The 14,244-nt window shown below is 33.3% G+C and overlaps 1 protein-coding gene across 1 annotated transcript in view; it reads left to right on the top strand.

The window, feature by feature from the left end:
* The window catches only part of WASL (WASP like actin nucleation promoting factor), a 64,697-nt gene that overhangs the window by 44,635 nt on the left and 5,818 nt on the right, over nt 1-14,244 (top strand). The window contains exons 6-10 of the mRNA XM_032276109.1: nt 4,473-4,641; nt 5,357-5,399; nt 6,341-6,494; nt 8,594-9,120; nt 12,590-12,698. Of these exons, the coding sequence (XP_032132000.1) occupies nt 4,473-4,641; nt 5,357-5,399; nt 6,341-6,494; nt 8,594-9,120; nt 12,590-12,698 (1,002 nt within the window). The remainder of the gene's footprint in view (nt 1-4,472; nt 4,642-5,356; nt 5,400-6,340; nt 6,495-8,593; nt 9,121-12,589; nt 12,699-14,244) is intronic.

Below are 14,244 nucleotides of genomic sequence, written 5' to 3' on the forward strand. Positions count from 1 at the left end.
TCCCAGTTGGTCAAATCTGTGGATGTGGAACTCATGGATATGGAACTGTGAATATGGAGGACTGACTGTACTTTATTTCCCCAAATCGTTTATAAAATGAATTTCTGAAGAGGCACGTAGTTTCCATGAATAGATAGAATTTGAAAATTCTTTATGTAACAGTGTTTTTTCATAATTTTGTTGCCCCAGTAAGAGAGCCACTTAGAATTAAATGTAGTTTCTTTCTCTGAGTTGGCTACTGGTTTTAAATCTTTAGTTTTAATCATTTGGTTCAGTGGTTTCAGACCTCATTAAATAAATGGAGAGTTTTTTAAAATAGTGTTGTTAAAGGGAAAAATTATACAGCACGTATTACCAATACTTGTATACTTACAAAATATTCATATAATATGGCATTAACATGTTATATACACAAAGAATAAAATAAATACTATCTTGCTTTCCTCACTAAATGGAGACCACTGTTTAGGAGGCAGCATTATTACTTTACTGTATTTGGTGCACCACCGCTAGGTGGCAGTGGTCCCCTGGACCATGCCCTGCAGTAGCTATACAGGTGCTTTGTCCCAGATCCTTATTTAGATTATCGGTTTACCAGACCTTTTCCAATTGTTAACTATTAAAAAGATACTTTACGTAGAATTTACATACATTCCTAAAATGCAATTCAGTATCTTTCTTACTTACTCATTTCTTTATTGGTCAGTCTCACATTTTAGCATATATACTTTCCAATGATTTATTTTCAGCTTCATGACTGCCTTGATATCCGAGGCCTCTAGGCCACCTGTTTTTCAATTGTTTTACGTTGGTGAGACTTCTTTGCTTTTTATTTAATTAATGGGAAACTTGAGTTCTTTTAGATTCAAAATTAACTAGACATATCTGTTCACAAGAATATTTAAAAACCTTTTCCTGCAACGGTTGTCCTTAATCAGAAGGAGATAGTTTGTCATTTGTTTTTTGAAAAAGAAGAAAAACAGCCCCCCTTCATTATATGTGTATATAGTAATTGTTCTTAGGATGAGTATAATTTCATAAATGGAATAATTAAACTTTACTAGAAATGACTTGGGTGTGTACATCTGTTACCAAATCTTTTATATCCTTTACGTTAAAAAATGGCTCTATACCTTAAATAGGTTATCACTTCTTTTTAGTGTGTCACTTGAAAGAGATATTCAGTTTGGCTTTAGAATACCATTTTAAACTTATTTCCTGACATCTTCAAACTCTAAAGTAAATAACTATTGTCAACAGAAATAACCAGGTAACTAAACTTTTGAATGTGTAGGAATCCATTTTTTCTAAATTCTGGAAGTTGTTAGTAAACATTTATTGAATAGTTGTTGGACCACAGACCAACAAAACGGATAAATTGGTAAAGAAATAATGTATTATGGCATTTGTAAAATTAGCAGTGTCATCCACCTTGTAGTTTGACTTTCATGTAAGAGGTAGAATAGTTAATTGGAAGGGTAGTAGACTAGGAACCAAAATACTGGAGTACACCTTTTCTTCTGTCACTAATTGTATGACTTTATAAAAATCACCTGACTCTTACTGTCCTTCGTTTTCATTAATAAAATGGAAGGTGATTTTGAAAAGAAACTAATTTTCCATTTAATACTAATTTTCTATTTATCTCTGTAATCTGGATATTTCTATATAAACAATGTTTAACTAGTACTAATGAAATTCATCTATAATGACTTAAAGAGATCATGTTGATGCATAACAGTATGTCCATGCCTGATTTTTGGGTAGAGGGAAGAGGGGTCTGACTACAGTAGGAGTTATTCCTTCCACGGAACACTTATATTTGTCCTTATCCATATTCTTGAATCTTCTTCAGAGACAGCTGAATTACTTTCTCTAGTGAGTTATAAATCAAGGTTATAAGAAGCTTATCTTTCAAAATATACTAGCTTGGATAATTTAAATCATTAAACTTAACTTTATGCAACTCTGTTTCCATGTTAATCATCTATAGTATAATAAATAGGTGGCTTTTACATACGCTAAAGTGGCAGAAAATATTTTTCTTGTGTTTTGCTTTTATGTTTTACTGGTGAGTCTGATTGTTCTTTATAGTTGCTGTTTGAATACTTAGTTCAGGAAAGATCATATGAATAAAGTGAGTTCCTAATTCTAATATTCCAAATTCTGTCTTAATTCTTAAATTTTACTAAGATATAAAGGTAAGAAGGTAAAAGTTATTTGTAGCACCTTATTGTGGATAGTGTTGCTGATACTGATTGGTAAAGATAAGTTAGAAGAAGAGAGAGGTCAGAAAGGGAGGAATGAGAAGCTAAAGCAGACCACCAGATAAGTCTGTGAAGGTCTGAGTGTAACCCCAATTCAACCTTCTAGCCCCCACATTCTGGGTATTCTCAGAAAGTCCTTTATTTTGTAAAACTACAGTAAATGCTGAAATCTGATACCTGAACAACTTTGAAAATTCACATCCTAATCTCCTAATCAGCCTTTCAGGTCATTCTGCACTGTTTAACTCACTGTTACTTCTTGATCTAATTTTTCAGATTATTCCTGGACAATGAAAAAGCTTTTAATGATTTTATCCATATTATTCACTAGCTTTCATTTTTTTCTAATAAATTATTTCTTATCACTATCAGCAACTTCCCATGGAATTTTTTAATGAAATTGTAAATAAAACTTTGGGATTATTTATGTATTATATTTATATATAAATAGAGTTTGACTATTAACAGGTAAGAGTTGAATTTTGGTAATATTAAATTTCCAAATTATTTACTTTTTTGATAAGGTGACATGGCTTTCATAAATTTGTTTTAGCTCTGTTTTGTCTTTAATAGTAGAGTTGGGGAAAAATAGGTTATATACAGTTTACCCATGTAAATGAACATTTTTTTTCCAGATAATTTTAGTAAGTAGGATATACTGGCGGTTTGGGGCATAATTAAAGAATTACAGTCAAATTGGAGTTTAAGGATCTCCTAATATACATTAACCTTGAGAGTTCTATTTGCCATTTATTGATTATGTTGGGGATCCCCAAGACCATCCTCATAAGTGGTGATTCACCTGAAGGACTTACAGGACTCAATCAATATATAGTTATACTCATGGCAAAGATTTATTACAGTGAAAAAATATAAAACAAAATCAGCAAAGGGAAAGACACATGGGATGAAGGTGAAGTAACAGAGGTTGCACCTAATTCCTCCAATAATTAATTGTGACAACATGTGAAATCTTGTCTAAAGGAAAAGTTTGTTTGAGACGTGGTGCCCAGGGTTTTTGTTGGGGACTAGTTACATAGATATCCCCTATCTTGCAGTTACCAAGATTCCAGACTCCCAGAAGGAAAGTTGATGTTCAACATAAACTGCATTGTTAGCACAAACAATTTAAGCACAATAAGCCCACCTCATCAGGGAATAGTGGGAACCCTATCCAAGTTCCCAAATGGGTCAGCTGAGGGCCAGCCTTGCAGGTGACCCTTTCTAAGGAGAGCAGTCTCAAGTGTGCTGTGTTAAACTCTTTTCTGCACAACGATGTTAGTACTTCATACATTTTGGAAGTTGTCGTTAATGTAGTCACCTCAGAGGAACTTGGTCTCATCAGAGGATTTGTCAGAGAATCATATATAAAAATAGGATCTTTAAGGAACATGTGTTGCCCTTTAGTTGAATTTTTAAGAAATTTTTCAGTTGCATGCTTTGCATACAGACTTTCATACTTTTAAGATCAAGAATTTTATTTTTAATTGTAAGACAAGTTTTGTGCTACATTTAGTACCACTTCTGAGATACTATTAATAATATGGAAAGGTGCCTTTGATATTTTTACTGTTGATTCTTGCACAAGATGAGTGCTTTAAGAATGTTTGCATTTTTAAGTTTTTAAATTCTGTACTTCTGGTAGTCAAGGTGTATTCGTACTGGTGGGGAAAATATCATTAAACTTAAGTATGCCAGTTTTGGAAAAAATGGTAATAATTTTGTATAAGTACCCTTTTTCCTCTTGACTAATCAAGTTGAAGAAAAGAGTTAAGCCTGTATTTCTCTGTTAAATTTAAAACAAAGTAGATACATATTTTACTTTTTTAATCCTTGTTTTGAGACATGTTTCACTTAACCATTGAGCAATGTGTTGGGTATGAGGCTATTATAATCAAAATTTAAGTGATCAGACTAATTATATTTAAATTCTAGCTGGAAGTTCATGTTCTTTATGAAATTTAATGTTATAAAAATGTAAGTTTGTTTTAAAATAGTGCATCTACATTAATTTCTTTAGGAACTTACAGGTTTTAGAAATTTAGGCAGCACTTTATGAAAAAATTAATGTGCAAGTTTAAAATAGAAATAATTTATAATAAAGTAATCCTACTTTAGGAAATATATTTACATTCTAAATTGTGGTTAGATATAATTGTTATCTTAAATTATATCCCTTTCATATTATTTTGGTTTTATTTGCAGGTCCTAATCTACCCATGGCTACAGTTGACATAAAAAATCCAGAAATCACAACAAATAGATTTTATGGTCCACAAGTTAACAACATCTCCCATACCAAAGAAAAAAAGAAAGGAAAAGCTAAAAAGAAGAGATTAACCAAGGCAGATATAGGAACACCAAGCAATTTCCAGTAAGACAGTTCTTTTACTCTTATCTTCACTTCTGATATTCATTGCTGCTCTTGATTTTTAACTTGTTAAAAGATTTTCTTTTCCTCTTGGGAGGGTACGTATATTCATCACTTGAATACCTTTTTAGCTATGCACTTGGTTAGCATTTTTGTGTGCGTGTGTTTTAAGGCAGTTGCTCGATAGACGTTCGTTGTACCTTACAGTTTATTTACTTTTTCAACTATCAGAAAAGAAAAATTTGATGAAGTTGTTTCTTCAGCTAATTGTTGGACATAAGAATGATTTCTCATTTTGCTCTATAAATACCACTTAGAAATTGTCTACATGTACTGCCTAGGGGCAGTAAAAACCTCTGGTATTTATATAATATATTTCAAGAAGTTCAATATGCATTATTTTATTTGCTCATTATGAAACCCCCATCCTCTCATATGTATAGTGCTTGGACTCTTATGCTAATTTGACAGTTAAGGAAATAGATGCTCAGAGATTTTTGTCCAAAAATTTTAGGTTTCAGTTATTGGCAGAGTCAGGGCTAGCATCCTGTTCTTCTGACTCCTTGTACATAGTTTTTATCATAATATGGTTATGTTTGTGAGAACTATTAGTTCAGACCAAAAATTCAAAGCTTTATAGATTGAATTTCATATATATTGTATTTATAATGCCCTTTGTGAATTTTATTTTTCTAATTTTTTCTATTTTCTACTTTAGACACATTGGACATGTTGGTTGGGATCCAAATACAGGCTTTGATGTAAGTATGTTTTCAAGTCATATACATTATAACTCTAAATATGTGGAGATATATTGGCCTAGATTTTTATTTTTATTATTTGTTTTGGGGTTTCTAGTATCTATTTGAATGTGCTTGTGTTTTGTGTATATATACAACCCATATTATTGTTATATCATTCATGGCTAAGTCTCTATAAAGACTTAGACCAAGGTTTTGTGTACCTTGGCTTTATACACTGTATAAATAAAATCCTTGTGCTTTGAAAGCCAAGAGCAGAAAATCATTTCTGCTAAGTAATAATTTCAGGGGAATGTATACCAAATTACTAGAAAGGAGTATAATCTAATTCTGAATATTCAGTTGTTGAATTATTTAGTTTTTTCATTCTCCTATTCTTTTTGGCAGTTTTGCCATTGTTTTATAATGCTATGAAACTGCTGGCAAAAATTAATCAGTTTGGAGAAATTATTTTAAAGAGAAATTTGTTTTGTCATTGGAGTAAAAAGTCCTTTTGGTTATTTTTGTTATAGCTACAATGTTAACTCTGCAAACATACTGAGCACCTCTTTGTGCTGGGCATTGTGCAAGGTGCTTGGAATTACAGGAAGATCCTTGCTCTCAGATTTTCTAACTAATTTACTTTTTTTGTGTTTATTCCTAATTTTACATACTTACTTAGGACAAGGTGGAATATATGAGCATTGGAGATGTCTGAATTACAAATAGGCTAATAGAAGTCTAAATGAGATGCCCTTTTTTGAAGGCAGAGGAACAAAAAAGAACAAAATAGGAAATCTATCTGTTCAGTTTTTCTAAATAAGATCTTTTAGTTAGCATGTAAGTAATGTTAAAAGTTTATAAAGGTAAAATAATTTCATAAGGACACAGGTGAGCCTTAAAATTATGTTTTTTTAAAATTGAGATATATTTTTATAGTTAGCAGTTACCTTCTTTTGTAGTTGAATAATTTGGATCCAGAATTGAAAAATCTTTTCGATATGTGTGGAATCTCAGAGGCACAACTTAAAGACAGAGAAACATCAAAAGTTATATATGACTTTATTGAAAAAACAGGAGGCGTTGAAGCTGTTAAAAATGAACTGCGAAGGCAAGGTAACTTACATTTCTATTCAGCATTCTATTTGGTTTTGTTTTAATCTTTTGAGGTCGGTTTCATGGAAAACAGGTACATTCATACATGTGAACCCTTCCTTGAGCAGAATGTTTAAGTTTATGAAAAACTGGTTGGCCCATCATACTATGTCTTAACATTATTTTATTATAACTAAAAAAATTTGTAAGATTTTGTTTATTAAGTATTTATAAAAAATCCATACAAAATCTTCCAGCTTTTCTATTTTAAAGTAAAAACTTATAGTTACCTAAATGTTTTATTTAAGGAATACTGTAAACCACCAGATTTTATTGTAATTCAGAAGAAGTAATTTAAATATAATTACTTTCTAATTAGTAGTATAAACATTTTCAGAATATAAATAATATAAATCTATTAATTTTGAAATGCAAATTCTTTTTCTTGGATAAAGTATATAATTTTCTTGTGTACCTGGGAGCACAATTTACAACCTTTTAAGATTTGATATTTCTTTTAAAGCACCTTGTATTTTAGTTTTGTCTTAATAATTATCACAGTAAAATGCAGATAAAATAAATTTTCCAATATAACAGTCATCTTTTTCCTATCTTATTCATTTAGGACTGCTTTCTTTTTTTCTTCCTAGTTTTTGCGTACTCACAATATTGTAGTTGAGTAAAAACTCCAGTTAAAACATTTTTCTAAAAAACTTAACTGTCATTTTAAATTAGACATTTGGTTTACTTGTGTCTTTTTCACTGCCAATGTTCATTTAATCTTTGATTCATTGATTGACTCATATAGTTTGTAAACATTATTATGCCAGTACTGGTCTCAGGATATTTAGATGTAAAGATAAGGTTTCTGCCATCAAAAATCTTAAGTCTCATATGGAAACCAATATGTAAATGAGCATAAGATCATAATTGGTATTGTGGAAACACAATGCTAATTCCACTGAAACTAGCATGATGCTAATTTACTTTGCAAAAAACCTATTTCCAAATTCTGTAGTTTTTTTTTTGAGACACAGTCTTGCTCTGTCATCCAGGCTGGAGTATAGTTGTGCCATCTTGACTCATTGTAACCACCGCCTCCTGGGTTCAGGTGATTCTCATGCTTCAGCCATCCAAGTAGCTGGTATTACAGGCACATGCACTACCACACACCCCACTAATTATCATATTTTTAATAGAAACAGAGTTTTGCCCTGTTTGGTCTGGTCTCAAACTTTTGGTCTCAAGTGATCCTCCTTCTTTGGCCTCCCAAAGTGCTGGGATTACAGCCATGAGCCATCACACTCAGCCAAGTTTGTTTTCCTATTCTATCTTAACATTTCTACTTTTGTAGGCTAAGAATGCTAATATCATTGCTACTAGAATAATAGTAATTTTTGTTAATAACTTTAATTTTGCAGTATATAGAAATTCTCAGTTAATTTGGTAATTATCTGTTCATGTCTTTTGAATAAGCAATTGAGCATTTCAGCCAAGCAACCAGCCTCCCATAGTGCCATTACTAGAATTGCCGACTATTTTAAGACATTATACTATAAAAGTACAAATGTAAATTAGATGACAAAGGCTCACATTTTGAAAGAAAAGCGTTATATTTGGGCTTTAGCTCAGATTAATGTGAATGAATGCTATTAAGTTATGCTACACTATGTAATTCTAAATGTGAATTGATTTTATTTAAAAAAAACTAAGTGTACTTGATTCTTTTTAAAGAGGGTGGCATTCATTTATTTTTATTAAAATGTAAAATAATGCTGATTAACAAAATGTTTAATTTCATTGGTATATTTTCATTATTAGTTTGTAAAGTAGAAAGTGTTTATTCTCCTTCAGAACTGATTCTGATTCCTAAAAAGCAAACTGTTCTATTTTAGCTCATATTTTTTTAAGAAACAATAAGGAAGTGATCTTTAGGCTGACAATTCTCAAATAAAATTGTGAGATCATCTGTGCTCGGGTATCTTTATAAAATAAAATGTGAAGATGAGGCCCTTTTATGATATTATTTGTTTTTTACACATGTTAAAATGAATTGCTTTTCAGTGTGATATTTGAGAGAAGAAAAGTGCATGTCTTCTTTTTTTCTGTTTGCATTTCAGCACCACCACCTCCACCACCATCAAGGGGAGGGCCACCGCCTCCCCCTCCCCCTCCGCACAACTCAGGTCCTCCTCCTCCTCCTGCCAGGGGAAGAGGCGCTCCTCCCCCACCGCCTTCAAGAGCTCCCACAGCTGCACCTCCACCACCGCCTCCTTCCAGGCCAAGTGTAGCAGTCCCTCCACCACCGCCAAATAGGATGTACCCTCCTCCGCCTCCAGCCCTTCCCTCCTCAGCACCTTCAGGGCCTCCACCACCACCTCCATCTGTGTTGGGGGTAGGGCCAGTGGCACCACCCCCACCACCTCCACCTCCACCTCCACCTGGGCCACCGCCCCTCACTGGCCTTGGCCTTTCTTCTGACGGGGACCATCAGGTTCCAACTACTGCAGGAAACAAAGCAGCTCTTTTAGATCAAATTAGAGAGGGTGCTCAGCTAAAAAAAGTGGAGCAGAACAGTCGGCCAGTGTCCTGCTCTGGACGAGATGCACTGTTAGACCAGATACGACAGGGTATCCAACTAAAGTCTGTAAGTAAGCTTTTTTTTTTTTTTTTTTTTTTTTTTCCCATTTTAGATCATCTATGATAATGGAATTTTAAAGTAGTTTATTGAAAGACACTTTTGAAAAGTTTATACTTTATTTTTCTCTTGCTAATTTACTCTTAACACTATAAATTTGAAAATATTTTTACATGCAATGATATGCATAAATTTTTAGTTCAGCTTTGATACATTTCTATAGCCATGTAACCCATATCTCTAAATCCAAATGTAGGACATTTCTATCACCCCGGAAGGTTTTCTCATGCCTCTTCCCAGTTAATTTTTCCATAAACAATCACTGATCTAAATATAGATTAGTTTTGCCTATTCTGGAACTTCATATGAATGGAATTTTATAGTATGTTTGCAATTCATTGTTCTAGACTTTACTTTCTAATAAAAGGTACTTTAAAGAAAAATCCTTATTAAGCTCTGAGAATTAAAAATAGCCCTACTTGAAACCAATTGCGATCACTTTAGGAAATCTAAACCAGTGATCATGTTCTGATGTTTTCATGTTCTGAAATTTAAATTAGTAGAGAATCAGACTCACAGAAATTGAAAGAGTTTTAACAGAATTTCTGACAGTGATGGCAAATAAATTTGGGATTATCTGATTTGGATGAGATAACCATTTAATCTTACAGGTCATTTAATCTTTTAGAGTTCAGCAAACGCTTTTCTGTAAAGGATCAGGTAGTAAAAATTTAGGCTTATATAGGCAATGTGGCCTCTTGTCATGACCACTCTGGTGTTTTACCACAGAAGCATCACAGCCAGTACGTAAATGAATGGACATGCTTGTGTTCTATAAAACTGTATTCGGATACTGAAATTTGAATTTTATATAACTTTCACATATAAAAAGTAGTCTTTTTATTTTCTTTGAACCATTTTAAAATGTAAATTCAAGCTTAGTTTTTAGATCGTTTAAAAAAAAAAGTCAAAGAACAGGCTGGATTTGTCCCATGGGCTCCAGTTTGCTGACTCCTACCCATCCTATAGCCTAACCTGTCTACATTTACATACTTACTTTGAAGTCTTTTATAACATGTTCTCCAGGACTTCAGGCAGGTCATGGACGATAGATTTTTCTGTGAAGTAAATGGAGATCACAGAGGACGTTTTAATAGAAAATTATTTTCCAGTGTAGGGATTAAAGTAACTTTCTAGATCTCAGAAGCTTTGTCTAAAAGGAGAGTGATAGATAGGAAACACACTAATTGAATGAAAACATGTAAACATTAGCATAGATTTAAGAAGACTCTGATCTTTAAAATATGTTTAGATCTTTTATTTGCATATATTCAGGATGACAGATAAATAAATCTATAAACTATCATCTCTGTTCTCTTTCCCCATTTATATCAGACTAAAGATCTCTCAGAAGCAGTTGACAAACTTTAAAGAGTGGTTAGTGGGGAGAATTAATGTCAAAATGACCACAGCCAGCTGGGTGTGGTGGCTCATGCCTGTAATCCCAGCTCTTTGGGAGGCTGAGGCGGGCCTATCACGAGGTCAGGAGATCAAGACCATCCTGGCTAACATGGTGAAACCCCGTCCCTACTAAAAATACAAAAAATTAGCCCGGCATGGTGGCACACACCTGTAGTCCCAGCTACTCGGGAGGTTGAGGCAGGAGAATCGCTTGAACCCGGGAGGTGGAGGTTGCAGTGAGCCAAGATCCACTGCACTCCAGCCTAGGTGACGGAGTGAGACTCAGTCTCAAACAAACAAACAAACAAAAAATGACCACAGCCCAGCTTTTACCTTGGAATCTGTGCTGGTTCCTATGTCACTCTCATTCCTATGTCTTCCACTTTTTGTTTTCCCTTTTCACAACCAACTTCATTTCTTTCTCTCATTTAGCTATAATAAAGTGATTTTAAATTTGTAATGAACAAAGTTGTATCATTTATTTTGAAAAGTTAAAGTTAAATTTTCTATTTACTTTCTCCATAACTTTCTCCAATCCCAATGCTTTCTTTCTTTCCCAAAAAAAACCTGTTAATATCTTTTAGAAAGAAAAATATTTTCTATTCTTACATATTGGATAGGGGGCCGTTTTTATCCTAAATAATCACCTTCCTTTTGATTGCATTTAGTGCAGCCATAGAGTGCATATCAGTGAACCACTGGCATGTTATACATTTACTCTGAGTTCATAATTTTTTTTATAAAGACCATTTTGTGGTTGAAATTTCTATGGCTATGTTTCCATTAAGTCGTCAGTTTATTCTGTGATGAATATGATTAACATAAAACGTAGATTAAAGAGCTAGTAGGAAGCATTAAGTACTCACATATGTTTTAAATTCCCTGGTTTCAGACCTCAAATAGTACCCTGTTCAAGTAAGTACTTCAAAAAATATGTTTGATCAGATGTGCTCACCTCTGCTATGTGCTCTCTGCTTTACATTATCCCATTGCTTAAAGGTAGTCTAAATGTCCCTACTGCTGTTGTACTTCGAGAGCCTTGTGCAGAAATACAAAGCTCTGAAACTGTTATCTTTTTCATTTGTGGTACCTCTGTACAAGAAATAGTTAATACATAGTATTTAAATCCAAAATACTAAGCATTGAATCTGTATCTTAGGGGGAGCCACTTTGAATTTTTTTTAAAAAAGGTGTTTAGTCCAGAAAGAACAAGAAGTATTAGAGGAAGAGTTGTACAGATCAAAATGAAAAGTTGAATTGTCTTTGAGAAATGATTAAGAATTTCAAATATATATAAAAGTTTTGAAATATATGTAAAAACATATAAAACATAGGTAATCATTTAGTTACAGCTATACTATTTCATCTGTAATTATAATTCTTTTTTCTTTAATGCACTTTGGCACAGCTAAGTTAGGGACTGTTAGTTGCCTAGTGAGGCAGATATATTTTGAAAGCTGCTCAGTTCATCTCCTAAAAAGAAATTATATACTATGAGAAAAGAGTATATATTTTGAAGGTATAAATATAACATAAAGGTGTAAAGCTGATTTTTTTGTAGGCAAACATAAGTTTCCACAGTTGTTTTTCAATATCTCTAGTGTACTTTCCACATAATAACTCTGGAGTCTAAATAAGTATTACCCTTTTTTTTATAAAATGAGTTCCCTTGATAATAGCTTTAAAGTTGATCATCTAAGTCTTTATGTGCTGTAATAAACAGAGGTAACCCAGCAAGTATTATTCAAGAAAGGGTTTGTTATCTAAATATAAACATAGATTTGGAAATGCATTGTTGGCTTATACATTAAGATGGAAAGGAAATATTTTTAAATAATATCTTCAAGGCAGCACTTTGTTTCTTGTTAATTTAATTAATCTTGTCCTGGGCTTGCTAGTTTGATATCTTTTTTGTCTTTTATGATTAAAAGGTGATTCTAAGAAAGTAAGACTTTCTGGAGACAAAGATTCTTTGCCAAAGATTTATTATTGAGTTTTGCTAACTTTATTTTCCAAGGTGTCTGATGGCCAAGAGTCTACACCACCAACACCTGCACCCACTTCAGGAATTGTGGGTGCATTAATGGAAGTGATGCAGAAAAGGAGCAAAGCCATTCATTCTTCAGGTAGAGAGAGAGAGAGAGTGTGTGTGTGCATGTGTATTTAATAAATTTGAATGTTTGAAGTTCAGTTTTTTTTTTTTAATTTTATGACTGTCTTTGCTAGCTTTCTGCTAATTGAGTAACTAGTGATGTGGGTTCTAGGGTGTATCTTAAAAGTTGTTGCCTCTTTGACTAGTCTGTCTGAAACTTGACAGATGCAACACCACCACAGCCATAGCCATAAATTGAAAGAACAGCCTTGGGAAAATTGACAGTTTTGTTTCCTGTATCAGGAAATGCTCAAAGACTTCCTACCAAACAACTGCTAAACAGAACTTGAGATTTTTAGATTTCATTCCTGTGATATTACTATGACATAAAAAATTCAGGTGCTTTACCTCATCTGCAAGGATTAGAGCTAAGAATTTATAATTTTCACTGTTTCTAGAGTTTGCTAAAGAATACTAACTTTTCTTAAACCTTTCTTTATCATTTTCTAAAAGGTTATTTGAATAAGCCAGTACCTATTTTGAGGTTATTATTAAACATACACATACCATCATATGAATGAATATTTCTTTAAAGAAAGAACAAGCATATGGGTTTTACTGATTGGAGTGTTTGAGGTTTGCTAAATAGCTTTTCCAACATGATGTACTAGAGTCAGATCTCACTAGATTTATTTAATCTCTGTGAGCCTCAGTTTCTCATTTGTTACATTGAGAGAATTCACAAAGCCCATGATAGATGTGAGAATTAAATAGTATGTCACTAATCAGCAGATTGCCTAGCACATAGTAGGTGCTCACTAAATGTTATCTTCCTTTTCTTTGTTTCTCTGTAAGGATGTGCATGTCTTTAGATCCTTGAGCAATGTTTGTTTTCCTTAAATAGGCATATTCCTATCCTGCATTACAGAAATGGAGATAAATATTTACTGTGGAATAATAATAAATTTTAACAAAACAACAGAAATCTCTGCCTTCATGGACATGCGTTAGGTCTAATAAGAGAGAGAGACAAGCAATAAACAAAGCAAACTAGAAAAACATACAGTATGTTAAGTGGTGACATGAACTAAGGACAAAATCTAATAGAAAAGGGAAATGAGGAGTTACAGACTGTTGAGAGGGAAGTTCATTCTGAAATGGGACGATAAAGCCTAACTGAGGTGACATTTGAGGAAAGACTAGAAGTTCAGGAAGTGAACCATGTGGAAAACTGGGGAAAGTGTATTCAATGGAAAGAAAAGCAAATGTAAAGTCTGTGAGGTTGAGAAACAATGAAGAGATCAGGAAGCTTGCAAGGGAGGGAGGGAAAGAGTAGTAAGGAATGAAATACAAGTAGTAGTAAGTCTTTGGAGACCCCTGACAGTAGCTTTTGTTTGTTTGTTTGTTTGTTTGTTTGTTTGTTTGTTTGTTTGTTTTTGAGACGGAGTTTCACTCTTGTTACCCAGGCTGGAGTGCAATGGCGCAATCTCGGCTCACCGCAACCTCCACGTCCTGGGTTCAGGCAATTCTCCTGCCTCAGCCTCCTGAGTAGCTGGGATTACAGGCATGCGCCACCATGC

The sequence above is a fragment of the Sapajus apella genome, unplaced genomic scaffold (assembly GCF_009761245.1).
Source record: "Sapajus apella isolate SASKATOON/1434 unplaced genomic scaffold, GSC_monkey_1.0 scaffold7, whole genome shotgun sequence".
NCBI classification, from domain to species: domain Eukaryota; kingdom Metazoa; phylum Chordata; class Mammalia; order Primates; family Cebidae; genus Sapajus; species Sapajus apella.